The 14,428-nt window shown below is 44.6% G+C and overlaps 2 protein-coding genes across 2 annotated transcripts in view; one reads left to right on the top strand and one right to left on the bottom strand.

The window, feature by feature from the left end:
* The first annotated feature begins 103 nt into the window (after positions 1-103).
* On the top strand, positions 104-5,634 carry Thyn1 (thymocyte nuclear protein 1). The gene is given in 8 exon segments (XM_048343643.1): positions 104-239; positions 372-502; positions 2,212-2,393; positions 3,466-3,534; positions 3,888-3,980; positions 4,478-4,573; positions 4,915-5,065; positions 5,358-5,634. Coding segments are annotated over 7 exon segments (681 nt in total). The 5' UTR covers positions 104-239; positions 372-459; the 3' UTR covers positions 5,405-5,634.
* A 733-nt stretch (positions 5,635-6,367) lies between these two features.
* Positions 6,368-14,428, bottom strand: part of Vps26b (VPS26, retromer complex component B) — a 28,522-nt gene continuing 20,461 nt past the window's right edge. The window contains exons 3-6 of the mRNA XM_048343642.1: positions 13,458-13,622; positions 10,606-10,781; positions 9,087-9,229; positions 6,368-8,725 (exon numbers count right to left, since the gene is read on the bottom strand). Coding sequence (XP_048199599.1) covers positions 8,579-8,725; positions 9,087-9,229; positions 10,606-10,781; positions 13,458-13,622 — 631 coding nt within the window. The 3' untranslated portion in view covers positions 6,368-8,578. The remainder of the gene's footprint in view (positions 8,726-9,086; positions 9,230-10,605; positions 10,782-13,457; positions 13,623-14,428) is intronic.

The following is a 14,428-nucleotide window of genomic DNA, read 5'->3' as shown; positions in this document are numbered from 1 at the left end:
GAGTTGTAGTCTAACGTGGCCCTCACTGTCTGGCTGCAGGCATGCTTCTAGGAAGAGAGGACTACAACTCCCAGAAATCCTTGCGGAGGGGCAGGCATCACCAAGTTCTGTAGTCCACATAACCTCGGGCGTCGTGCCGCCGGGCGGAAATCTGCGCCTGCGCAGATTCTGAGTTTGTGTGAGGCGGGAAGCGTGGCTGCTAGAGCGGAGGACGTTGCCAAGAACTGGAGAGAGTTTAGGTGAGGTTATGCGACACAGATATATCACAGATTACAGGGGGGAAAGTCTCGACGGGCTTAAGCACTGTTGTCTTGATTCTTCGCAAGTAAGTCCCTTTAAACTTCGCGTTGCCTTCATTTTGCTGCGTGCAGGTTCTGGAGGACAGCTGAGCTGCTCCTTGCATCTCCCGGTTGATTCCGGGAACCTCTGCCCGTCAGCCCCTCGCAGAGCGCAGGGACCATGGCGAGACCCCGGAAGAGGCAGGCTGGAACTGCTAGCTCAGGTGAGGTGCCCTGAGACTGCAAAAAAGTCAGCCCTATTGAAGAACATTTCTTGGAGGCCAGTTCAGTCCTGTTCATTTAAGCGGGGCACAGTGGTGCACGCTTGTAACCCCAGCAACCAGGGAGATGGAGGCAGGAGGATTGGGAGTTCGAGGACAGTTTGCCCTTCCTCTCTCCCCCAAAAGTGTTCATTTTCTATTCCCTGGTCGTAGATGAAAGCTTTTGTTATCCCATCATCACTCATTATCCTCCTCCCATCTTTTATCTTCTTTTCCCTCCAAGCTTCGTCTTGCTTGTTCATTCAAACTACAATTATCAAGCACTATTTGTTATACGGAGTAGAAGTAGAAGATACAGAGGTAAAGGATGTAATTCCTTTAAGACAACATGGATGGAACTGGAGATTATTATTTTAAGTGAATAAGCAAGGCATAGAAAGTCATATAGCATATATATGGTCTCCCTCCTATATAGAATACAAAAATGTTGATCTCCTGGAAGAGTTGTGAGTAGGGAGTTGCCAGAGGCCAGAAGACTTGAGCAGAATGGGAGAGATGGGGAGAAGCCAGTCAATGGCTAATAGCAATACTAAGTTCAGTTGTACTATTGCACAGTAAGGTGAGTATAGAAAATATACTGTGCATTTTAAAAAGCTGCAGGAAAGGATTTTGAATGTCGTCCCTATAAGGAAATGATGAATGCTTCAACCTGACTGAAACATTACACACTGTACATGTATCTAGATGTCTCATGGAATCACATTGATATGTACAATTTTTTTTTTTTTTTGGCCAGTCCTGGGCCTTGGACTCTGGGCCTGAGCACTGTCCCAGGCTTCCTTTTGCTCAAGGCTAGCACTCTGCCACTTGAGCCACAGCGCCACTTCTGGCTGTTTTCTGTATATGTGGTGCTGGGGAATTGAACCCAGGGCCTCATGTATACGAGGCAAGCTCTCTTACCACTAGGCCATATCCCCAGCCCCTGTACAATTTTCTTGTCTTACCTATCAGTTAAAATTTTAAAGTAAAAAGAACTGATTAAAAAGTGAAGATAAAAGAAATACAATTCCTTCTCCAAAAGAAAATGTTTGAGACCACCTCAGACATGCAAATAGGTGTAAGTGAAGTCTGGGAAACTGGACTATAATAAGAGGAAAGAATCATGGAGAAGGCCATGAAAGGGAGGTAGAATTTGAGTTTAGCTTAGAGGATGGGAAAGCTTGCCTCGTAGAATTGATAATCCAGGGATATCCAGTTAGGCAGGTTTTCCTGCCCATTTCCTCATAGATAAACTGAAGTTTCGTGTGTCAGACTAAGGTGCTACTACTGCTAGTGCTCCTACCATCCAGGATTTGAATCAAGGTATGACAAGAAAGGCTAAGCTTTTCCATGATAGCACATTACCTTCTAGCAAGGGTCATGGGACATGATCTTTTCTTTTCAGGTCTGGTCCTGTGGCTTGAACTCAGGGCCTGGGCACTATCCCTGAGCTATTTATTTATTTATTTTACTCAAGACTAGTGCTATACCACTTGAGCCAAGGCTCCACTTCTTTTTGGTAGTTTATTGGAGATAAGAGTCTCACAGACTTTCCTAAAGGGGCTGGCTTTGAACAATGATCCTGAGATCTCAGCCTCCTGAGTAGCTAGGATTGTAGTCATGGGCCACCAATGCCTGTCTCATGATCTTTGCTTTTTGCATTCCTATTGCAGATAAGAAGGGACTCTCAGGAAAACGTTCCAAAACTTCAAACTCAGATAAGGCATAGCCCAAAGAGGAAAACTCTAGCCCTCAGAAGACTTCAGCCTCTAAAACTGGTGGGAACAATGTAAGCAAGTACTGGCTGATGAAGTCAGAGCCAGAGAGCCGCCTAGAGAAAGGCGTAGATGTGAAGGTGAGACTACCTGGCTACAAATCCTTTGTGCTATTATTTCTTAAATGAAAAGTGAAACTACATAGGGGTTCACCACCAGCTTACCTTTGAAAGGTGGGGAAGATAAAAATGAATAAAGCCAGAAGCATTTATTATCATCAATTACAAGCTGAGTTTTAGCCAAAATGCCTGGGACCAGATGTGTTTCACATTTTGGAGTTTTTTGTTTTTTTGTTTTTTTACTTTGTGGAATATGTGTGGCAAGTTTACATGTTGAACATACCTAATCAAAATGTCTGAATCTAAAACTTTGATATTGGCACATTTGAGAACAGTTTGGATTTCAGATATTCAAATTAGGCATGTTCAAGCTTAATCTGCGTTGTAACTAGATTCTATCGAGGCAGGCCTTGGCAAACATCTGCAAAGTGCAGGATAGGAACTCTTGTAGGCCTGTGGGTTTTATAGTTTCTGTTGAAACTCTGCCTTTATGGTAAGAAAGCGGCCATAGTACATAAACAGGGCTGGATGTGTTCAAGTAAAACTTTATTGGTAAGACCAGGTATGGGGTTAGATCCTGTTAGTTTGCCAGCTTCAATCTTATTGTAATTTTTTGTTCTTATTTTGAGATAGGAGTTTCATTATGTAACCCAGGATGCCCTCAAACTCACAATCTTCTTGTGTCTTTGAATTCTTAATCCTCCATGATGAAATTACAGGTGCTTACCTTATGTGTCTCCCGATTTACATTTGGTATATATTCAAGAAGTGCATGGAAACATTTTAGTAACAGCTTGGGTAAATATGAGAGAAGAAATACATAATATTTCCTAAGATGAATACAAGGAACCAAGAGATTATCATCTGGATTATCTATTCAGCTAATCCCTTTTAATTTTCAAGACATCCAGGTAACCCAGAGCTTAAATCCATTCAACCTCATTGGTTCTGTGAAGCTGTTTCCTTGTAAACTACACATTTCTGTTAAGAGCCTATAGCACTTTTTGGTGGTAGGGAGGAAACTTCCATAAATGCTTACCAGTTGGCCTTGACTTTGGTGATTTAATGAATGACTTTATTTCCCCTTGCCTAGTTTGGCATTGAAGATCTCAAAGCACAGCCCAAGCAGACAGCATGTTGGGATGGTGTTCGAAACTACCAGGTAAGAGGATTAGGTGCAAGGCTCCTGAGACTTAGGGTCAGGTAAATGTCTCCCTACTTCTCCTCTTGGCCAAAGCTGTTTTCCCAGAACCTTAACCTGAAAATGTTTTTTAACTACTGTAATTACATACATGGTATGAAATCTGTAAGTGACCTAGTTTTGGCCAGTGTCCTAGCATGAGACTGGATATTTTGGCAAAGGGACAAACTGGTGAGTTGGGAGGAGATTGAAAAACAGAAAAAGTGATCTAATAAAGGGAGATTTAAAATAAATAAATAAATATATATATTCCCCAGAGCTGGCACTTGCAAGCTTTGGTAGGGAGGATAATCCTGTCTTCTCCCTTGGATCAGGCTCGGAACTTCCTGAGAGCCATGAAGTTGGAGGAAGAAGCCTTTTTCTACCATAGCAACTGCAAAGAGCCAGGCATCGTGGGACTCATGAAGGTCAGGTGGCTAGGTTGTGGATTCAGACTCTCCTTCTTGAGAGAGACCCATCTAAGGGATATAGATTAGATAGATGATGAAAGGAGGTGTCTTTCTTCCCAGGAACAAAGAAAAGACTTTCCTGTTCCCTTTCTGTATGATGAGGACCCGAATAAGTCTAGCTTATATTTCAGACCCTGCTAGCACACACTTCCCTCCATCTCTTTGCCTTTGTCTCTCCCTCAGAAGTAACCCTGGTGGCAGCTTCTCCTATCTAAATTATTATTAGTAGTAATAATCGTTACTTTTTAGTTTTAGAACGTGCTGTAAGACTGTAAAATAAAAGCAAGGCTGATGTCCTAACTGTATTTTCCCTAGGCTGTAATGTTATGTTTAGACATGAGCACTGTAGAGCAAGGGAGGTGGGTACAAATAGGTAGAGTAAGAATAAGTGTTAGATTTGTATTAATGGTTGGCTATGGAGCTGAAATGATGGGAAACTTTGGATTTGGTTGCAGATTGTAAAGGAGGCTTACCCAGATCACACGCAGTTTGAGAAAAACAATCCTCATTATGATCCATCCAGCAAAGAGGACAACCCCAAATGGTCCATGGTAAAGACTCCTGTTCTATTTTGTGAGCAGGGAAAAGTGGATGATGAGAGAAGGGTAGGGTACAAGGAACACAGCCAAGTCTTGCTCAATTGAGGATATACTGATTTGGGTCATTAGAACAGAATATTGGCAGCCTTATCCCTAGGCGCTTCCTGCAAACAGCCAAAAACCCTGCGTGGGCGCAAGGTTCTTGCTATCCCAGCACTCAGGGGGTGGAGGCTGGAGGATTGCTTGAGCCCAAGCATTTGAGGCCAGCCTGAGCAACATGACAAGACCATTTCCTAAGTCTTGGGCAGAGCCTGGTTAGATATATCTTTGGCCCACACACTGATGTCACATAGGTGGATGTACAGTTTGTTCGGATGATGAGGCGTTTCATCTCCCTGGCTGAGCTGAAAACCTATTACCAGGCTCACAAAACTACTGGTGGCCCCTTAAAAGATATGGCTCTCTTCACTCGGCAGAGACTCTCAATTCAGCCCCTGACCCAAGGTAAGAGTGGGCCCTTTCCCTTATCCACACATCAGAATTACCTCCATGAGTTCACATTCACTAGCTAACTTGGGCACGTAGTAAGTCTCTTTGAATCAGTGTCTTCACTTGAGGGAGGATGTCCTGTGTACCCAGTTTCCAACTGCTTGGCACTTTTAAAAGATCTCTATCATTTTTGAATGAATAGCTGCCTGATATAGTATGGCACCAAAAACCTGCTGGAGCCTGGCATTCACTTCCATGTTCAGGAATAAACCTATTTCTTCTTTTTACTCCCTTTTGCTTCTGGTAGAAGAGTTTGATTTTATTTTGAGCCTGGAGGAAAAGGAACCAAGTTAGCTGAGGCACTGCTGTTGGAATGGACAAGCTATTATACAAAAAAGAGAAAGAAGAAAGCAAGCAAGCAAACAAGCAAGCAAGCAAGAAGAGAGGAAGGAAAGAAGGAGGGAAAGGAAAGCAAGAAGGCAGGCAGGCTTTAATAAGAGAAAGTTTGCCTGTTGTATTCACCTGGGATCATGCACAAAGGTGGTTTGTTACTTTTTTTCCCCAATAAAATGTTTGATATCCAAGTTGAAAACTTTTCTTCTAAAACTTCACTGGGACCCGGTGCTGGAGGCTCACACCTGTGATCCATGTTACTCAGGAGGCTGAGGCCTGAGGATTAAGGTTTGAAGCCAACCCATACAGACAAATTTGTGAGACTTGTCTGCCAATTATCCAGCAAAAAAAAAAGGGGGGGTGGGGCAGAAGTGGAAGTATGGATCAAGTAATAGAGTGCCATCCTTGAGTGAAAAAGGCAAGTGAGAACACAAGACCCTGAATTCAAGCCCCTGTACTATCAAAAGCAAACAACACCTCACCATCAGGTGTGGCAGAGTACTCCTGCACATCTCTTACACCCAGGCTACTCCTTTGGCCATTGGAAAAATAGAGGGAGCTCCTCCCATCTACCTCTATCCTTGCTGGTATTTACTTAGCAAATAGCACAATGTAGGGTTGAGTTCCTTGGTCTTGTAACACGCACTGAAATGCATTTCTGGACCTTCTAAACCAGCCTTGCTCACCACCCTCTGAAGTCCTCTGGGTCTTACAGAGGTTTAAACCATGAATGGATTTTAGAGTAAGTTGCCAGATAGAGGTAAAACCTACATTTGCTTTCCAGCCATGCACTCATAGAAAACAGGTGCTCATCCTTGCTTATCGGGAGCTGTTTACTGAGAAAGCAGGCGCTGTGGGAGAGTTGGGGTGAGAATCTTTCCCTGAGTGTCAGAGGTAGGACATTGTAAGACAGACCACAGAATCTGGTGGACCAGGAGCACAATGCCTCTAAAGCCACAGGGGCTTCCTTTAATTAGAGAGACCATTAAAACAAGTATTCTTTTTAAAATACAGCCATTGAAAAGACAACACATTAAGAAACATGTAAACACTGCAGCTGCGTAATTACAAGTTGCACTGCTTGGTTTAGTACCTGTGCACTCCCAGGTCTGAGGACCTTAAAGGAGGGGGACAGGAGTCTCCCCTCACTTTCACAGTTGGTAGAGAATAGATGAGAACAGAGGCAGAGTCAGACAACTAGATCTAGCTGTACACAGCTCAAGAGAAACAAAGCAAATTCTGTCTCTTCTAGTTCTCCCAGAAGGAAGGTTTAGGATGTTAGGAAAAATGGTGAATGAATTTGTGTTGTCAGTTGGGAAGCAGAGGAACTGACAAATGCTTTTCAATTAGACTACTAGCTATTAAAAGGAGGCACACCGGAGCCTAACCTCATGCTCTGAAAAGGGCAACACCACTGGACCTGGCTCCCTCATACACTTAAGCCCCAGCCTCCATAATCCAAGGCAGCTGGATGGATGATCTTGCTCCACAGGGATTGTATGTCGCACCTGAACTTGGGGTCTAGCACGGGGGAAGCCTTTGCCTTCCTTGGCTCTGCTGCACCCAGTTATGTTATGTGTAACTGGTGTCTCCCTAAGCCTCAACCTTGTTCCATGATTCCTGTCTAGCCAAGGCCCAAGCTCGCACTGTTTTCTGAGGGAAAAGGACACCCATTTTCCACACTGAGAGACAACACAACAACCAAAGCTCTGCTTTGCAAATTGGCAATAACACAGATCATCACCTATTGTACTCATTGGCCAGTGGAGTCTGCTTGGTTTTAGATAAAGGGAAGAGAGGCCAATAGGAGAGTCATTCTTGCCATTCCCAGATGAGGCAGGGCAGGCAGTAAATACCTTTACTACTACACCTCTGCTACTGTAGGCCCAAGCACAGAGCAACAGAGAGAACTGCCTCTCCCCTAAGGTAACAGTATCTAGGAGAACTTTCCTAATTGTGTTACTCAACAACAAAAATACCAACGGTCCTAAGCTTGGGTCAGTGAATTGGTGAAGATGAAGATGTAATTTGGCAAGCAGAATTATTCTGAGGGGATTGCAGAGTCCTCTGTGGGTGGCCCTAATCTCCCTCCCTTAACTTGCAAGTAGAGGGAAGAAGGTGCTAGCCATGTGAGAATAATGAACAGCATTTCCACGTATTTGAAACTAAGCCCTAATTCCCAGACATTAAGTGGGGGATTGGGAGTGATAAAGAGTCCACTCAGGGAAGCAAAATGATCCTAGGCCCTCCCAGGATATCTGCTTAAAGGGGACAACCATCATGCTTAGGGTTTGGGGAACACAGCAGTACCCTAGCACAGCCCAGGCCTTAGGATTTCCAGATGGAGTCACGTGATCAGGAAAGACACGTTGCCAGGCCTTGTCCTTCTTTCCTCATTCTCCCGGCTATTGTGTCACTGGCCCCAGGCTCCCCTGTGCCCAGACATTTCTTATGGGTGAGGAGATGGTCAGTTCCAGGCCCTTTCACTTGTTTCTGCTCCAGGATGCTCCTAACAAGCCCAAAGAGATGGAGAAGAGAGGTCCCTGGTTCCCAGAAGTAATAGGCCAAAGAGGTGGCTTGTGGAATCTTCAAAGCACCTCATCTGAGACTCTCAGAGAGATAGCTTCCTGATCTTGAGTGTCTTTCTCTACTTAGGATGGGACAGGCCCAACTCCTCCTCCTGCTGCTACCTCAAGGATGGTCAAGGGGAGTGTAAGACATGACTACCCAGGGGTCTGCAGGCAGCTCTGCACCCCAGGGACACACACAAATCCTGTGTCAGGAAGCCCAGAGAACCAGGAGCCAAGGATGCATGCTTGCACCTCTCCTCTGAGACACCAGGCAGCCCAGGGGAAAGCTGGCTCTTCTTTTCCAGGAGAGACTAGCTTCCTAGATGCTCCCTCTCTCTAGTCCCCCCCTCCCCACATGAGCTGCAGAATCTTAGGGAGACTGCTTCCCAATCCAGTGCCCCTTTATGTTCTTCAGAGAAAAGAATTGAAGTCAAAAAACATGATTTGTTTTCAAGATTGCAAGTAACGGTCAGCTGAGCCAACACCATCCTCCCCCTCCCCCGGCCGCTGGTGTTTGGTAGATGGAGATGCTGGGTCACAGCCCAGCCAGCTTCTTGGCCGGGGCCTACTGCCTGCCGTTGTTGTCTGACAGTGGGTTGGGGGTCCGCACCTCTCCCAGGGAGGCGGTGCCCTCGAAACGCTGTGAGGCGACGGCTGCTTGGTGGGATGCACTCTTCCGCACGATGTCCCCCTTCCGCCACAGCACCACTTCCTGCAGGATTGAGGGGGGCAACAGGAAACCTGAGAGGAAGGCTTGGGAATGGGCTTCTAGGAGCTCCCCCCTTAGTCCTGGAGAATCTTGGGCAAGAATCTCCTCTATGGATCTCTCCCTAAAGCAGGAGCTGCCTCTACCTCTTGTCCCTGCTGTGGTTCAGGTATCAAGTGGGAAGTTGCTATGGGATTTTGGATAACCTGATATTTCTATCTCTTGCTAAAATAACAAGTAGTATAGACTGACTAGCTCCCTCTCTTTGCTTAGTCTGTTTAAATGGAGTCTGTCCTTCCCTGGAAAGGATGTTCTTTCTTTCTGTGTGGTCCCCAGGACATCTTGAGGGTCTACGGGGGGCAGTCACCTGCTGCTTGAAGTATCGCCGTTCCTCCTCATCTATCAGCACCAGGTTGAGGTAATAGCGCACGGAGAACTTCTTGTTGATGTCCCGCATGGTGGGCGTGAGCTCATACCCTGCCAGGAAGAGCCGGATGGGGATGGACTCTCCTGTAGGGGGTGAGGCAGGAATCAAGGCAAGGGACAAAGTGCCCCCACTCCGTCTCATACCAGCTCTGTTTCTGAGGTTCCAGCTGAACAAGGCACAGAGCACTAAGCAAAGGCTTCTGCCTTTTGTATGTTGTGCTCTGTCTCCTAGCAGCTGCTGCAGAAAAACTGGGTTTCTCCAGTTTTACCCCAGTGGGTATCTTTTGCCTGTCTCCTCCTATCTTACTGCAGAAAAACCTCAGGGAGTAAATGAATATGAACAGGATAGGGATGCTGTTGTTAAGCATCTTTGGGCACACGCAATGTGCCTACTTACTAGGTTTTCAACAGGCAGTCGTCAAATGCCAGGGAAGATAGTCATTCAGCAATTAGGACATCGCCTCCCTCCATCCAAGTTAGAGCACAATCTACAATACATCCCTGATCTAATATGGATTAGTGGGGCAAGGGAGGGTCTAGAACATGGAAATGTTCATTCTGGTCCTTATTCTACATTAACCCATTTATGACTTGTGAATAAATCTGTTGCTTTCTCTCATGTGGAAAACCAGAGAATCCAAGTGCACAATACTTTTGATCCTTTTTAGCTCTTAACACTGCATCTTTCTTAGTATACAGGGAACAAAATTAGGGCAGTAATTCTACTGGGAAAGGCCAAACCTATAATGTAGTCTAAATATAAATAATCTCAATTATCTGTGCTTTGTATCTTCTTGGTACCCAATTTCATTTGTGCAGGAAAAATGACAGCATCAGAGAGTCAAGTATCAGTTTAGTATATAAATTCAATATGGAAGTGTGGTTAAAGATGGAGTTGCAGCCTAAAGTCCCAGAAACTCCACTTTCCTTTTTCCTCTTTTCCCGGTGGTGCTGGGGACTGAACCCAGGGCCTCATGCAGAAAGTTTTACCACTGAACTATACTTTCAGATTCAACCTTCCTATTCTTCCTTATTGACTCCCCAATGCAGAGACTGAGAAATCACAAGTTAGTGGGTATTTCATGTCAACAATGTTAACTCTTAAGCTCTTCCCAAATTCTGTCTTTTTTTTTTTTTTTTGCCAGTCCTGGGGCTCAGGACTGACCACTCAGGGCCTGATCACTGTCCCTGGCTTCTTTTTGCTCAAGGCTAGCACTCTACCACTTGAGCTACAGCGCCACTTCTGGCCTTTTCTGTATTAGGACTGCGCGCGCTAACCGATTGCGCCACTAGAGCTCCACTTCTTGCCTTTCCTAAATATGTGGTGCTGAGGAATCAAACCCCAAGCTTCATGTATATGAGGCAAGCACTCTTGCCACCAGGCCATATTCCCAGCCCCTCTTCCCAAATTCTGTACAGGGCTTGGAACCAAAGGTGTGGTAGAAGACCAAGAGGCTCACCTCGTACTGGTGCCCCATCCATGATCTCATACTTGGCTATTGTATCATTCTCATGGTACACATTGGGGCCTGTGCCTGTTGTTTCCCGTTTGATGATGTCTATCTCCATGTGCTTGATTTTGATTCTCACCAGCAAGAAGTATATCTTCCCTACAATGACATCTTTCAAGTGGTATCTGGAGAGTAGAAAAGTGGAGGAAGTAAGGTGGTGGTGCTGTGCCTGGCCCATTTCAGCAGAAAGCATGCTGCCAGGGTTGCCCATTGCTGGTAGAAGATGTACTTGCCGTGCAGTCACCCATCTTCCCCGCCCCTCCCCCCCCCCACCACCCTTGCTGCCACAGTAGAATGAGTTACCTAATATCCTTTACCCAAATCTGGGTGATTCCCATTCTTCCACAGCCTGCTCAAAGGACATCTATCCTACATAATACTGCACTCATTTATATGTATGTGTCTGTTCTTGTCTCACCAACACATACTTTGGCATTTGTGTTTTAAAATTGTCTGTGTTTTACTTTATGTTTGAGAGGCCAATCCTACAAACCAGGTCTCTCCCTTCCTCCCTGTTCTCCATATAATGTCTTCTGGGAACTGGGCCTTACCAGCTCACAACAAACAGGTGTATTTGCTCTGAGCTGGACAGGCCAGGCAGAAACAGTAGAGGGAGATGGGTGAATCCCCCTTGGAATCAGTGTCTGCACTCTGGGCTCTGCTTGCATGGCTTGAGCTCTGCGTGCTCAGCCTAGTGGAGACAAACACTGGCAGAAACTTCAGAATTCAGCCTCCTTGTATGACAGGTGTAGAAAAGGGAGTTATAATAGAATTGACCATCTGACTAGGATGTGAGAGGGGGCAGAGACAGGAGGTAAATCTAGATTCCTAGTCCTCAGATGGGGTTCTCCAAGAGTTTCAGCACCCTTCTTAGTCTATTAGGAAGGCTGCAGACCTAAGGAGATAAGTGGACATCTTCTGCTAGCTTGTTGCCTTTAGCAGGTGCCTGGCACATTAGTGGACTCATATGACCATACAATGCCCAGAGAGGAGAATGGAAAGAAGCCAATTTCCATGTCAGGCCCAAACTGGCCTCCCTCTTAGTACCTCAATCTTGATCTTCAGATAGGATAGGCCAAAATGGTTTATTCCAGGTCATACTGGCCTTCAGGCCCGAGAGTGGGGGAAAATAACTTCATATCTATTCGAGGTACTAAGTATGTTCTTAGCTTAGAAAATGTTTGTTTCCAACTTCTGCAAAGGCAACCATCTAGATCAGTTTCTATTACTCAGCCTTGGGTAGACAGTAGTCTGGGGCTGGGCGTGGTGGGCAGGGCAGGGAAGCACCACAGTGAGACTATAATTGTACCCTTTTGGGGTTCTTTTGGTCAGTCGTGGGGCTTGAATCCAGAGCCTGGTCACTGTCACTAAGCTCTTTTTGCTCAGGCCTCGTGCGCTACCAATTTGAGCCTCCACTTCTGGTTTGCTGATGGTTAATTGGAGATAAGAGTCTCACAGACTGTCCTGCCCAAGCTGGCTTTGAACTGAGATCTCACCCTCCTGAGTAGCTAGGATTATAGGCGGGAGTCACCAGTACCTGGCTTATACACTCCTTTTTTTAGATCTCTGTGAGTAGAATATTCTGTTTACTTTTGTATATTTGATTTCCAAACATTTTCAAGGACAGACTATATTTAAAAGAAAGATGTTTTTGAAACTGTCAGACTTCCAGAAACTTTTGTGATTTACAAGTAGTTAAATATTTTGGTGTTCTACCAATAAACACAGTTTAAACACACACACACACACACACACACACACACACACACACACACCAGATGACAACAACAAAATACAGTTTCCCAGCTTACCAGTTAAAAGAAAAGTTGTTTTTTCTTTGTTTTTATTTTGCCCATACTGAAGTTTAAACTCAGAGTGTTACACTTGCATGGTTGGCACTCTGCCACTTGACTCATGCTTTCAGCCTGGTTTTATTGCTGGTTATTTTGAAGATAGTCTTACATATTAATTCTGTCCCAGGAGGCAGATCTCAGCCTCCTAAATAAGTTAAGACTACAGGCATGAACCACTGGCACCTTGCCTAAAACTGTTTTTAAGACCTTTATAAAAATGGATTGGGTATTTTTGACTACAACTCATTTTAGTCCAAGGAGGAAGCAGCAAACTATTGTAAATGTTTGTTTTCTTCACTGTGATTTCTAAAGACACAGAGGAAACAAATCATAATGCAATTGTGTTCTGTGATTATTCTTATCTGCAGAAGGAAACAGCTATACATGGAATCTAAAACAACCTAAAAGGTAGTTGGACTGACATTAAAGGCATCTTGGGATGTTTAACTCTAGAATATCTCTTAAGGTAGTATATTGTAAGTAACGAGAAGTTTCAATTTCCAGGTCCATCTCTTTGGAACAAATCTATTGCAGGCATTTACTATATTATTTCTGTGTTTCTTCTTTCCTTGTAGCACATCTCTATGATGCAGTGGGGTGCATGTCTCCATCAACTATTTTTTTTGTCTCAAATTATTTTTTGTGTGTGTACAGGTACTGAGAATTGAACTCAGAGCTTTGTGCTCTCACTTGGCTTTTTTGCTCAAGGGTGACACTTTACCACTTCAGCCACAACTCCACTTATAGCATTTTCTGGTTAACTGGCGATAAGAATGTCATAAGAATGTCATGGAGTGTTTTGTTGTTGTTTGGTTTTGGTTTTTTGTTTTTTGCCCAGGAAGGATTTGAATTGTGATCCTTAGATACTAGCCTCCTGAATGGCTAGAATTACAGTGTCCAGTTCAGCTTAAATACTTATTCTATAATCTTGAGGTCCAGGATACTTACTTGGATTTATTATACTCGAACTCAATGTGCAGGCAATCCTCAATCCCCACTTCCATCTTGATGGAAGAGTTCAGCTCCGGGTATGTGCTGAGTGTGTGAACGACAATGTCCATTTCTTTGACAACATCATTGAGGCGGCGGCTGATGGTGGCTCGAAGGAAATACCTGGAGGAGACGGAGCTGCCATGAATGAAAACTCTCCCTCTGAAGATGCTGCCTAGATACAGGCACCAAACTGGCATACATGAAAGAATCCCTTATACTGATTGTTAACCTTTTCGGGCTTTATATCCCTTTGAGAATTTATGGACCCAGAAAAAGCACACATATTCATTTACATACAAATTTTTTGCACCTACAATTCTAGGGAGTTGAAAGACTCTTGTGTTTTGAGCTTATGACCTTAGTTTACAGTGATTTTTCTGCTCTGGGCTTCAACAGCATGCTGTTTACAGGCCTTTCCTGGCCCTTACCACTAACTTCTATTTGTTGTTGTTGTTTTTGTGTGCAGGGCTTGGGTGCTGTTCCTGAGCTTTTGTGTTCTAGCATTCTACCATGTGAGCCACAGCTCCATTTTTTACTTTTTGGAGAGAAGAGTCTCTTAGACTTTCCTGCCTGGCCTGCCTTTGAACTTCAGATCTCAGCTTCCTAAATACCAAGGATTACAGGTATAAGCCACTGGTGCCTTGCTTCTTCCGTGAGGTTTTATGCAGGGTTTCTTCCTTCACCAACACCTGGCCAACACCTGGGACTTGTCTATGATTTTTTTTTTCCAGAACTGGGGTTTGAACTCAGGGCCTCATGCTCTCACATGGCTTTTTTGCTCAAGGGTAGTACTCTACCACTTGGGCCATAACTCCACTTTTGGCTTTTTGCAGGTTAATTGGAGATAAAAGTCTTACAAGTTGGCTTCAAACTGCAATCCTCAGATCTCAGACTTCTGACCTAGGATTACAGGCTTGAGCCCCTGG

Source organism: Perognathus longimembris, chromosome 3 (genome assembly GCF_023159225.1).
Source record: "Perognathus longimembris pacificus isolate PPM17 chromosome 3, ASM2315922v1, whole genome shotgun sequence".
Classification (NCBI taxonomy): Eukaryota; Metazoa; Chordata; class Mammalia; order Rodentia; family Heteromyidae; genus Perognathus; species Perognathus longimembris.
Note: the sequence above shows the minus strand (reverse complement) of the source record. Positions and strands in the feature narration are given on the sequence as shown.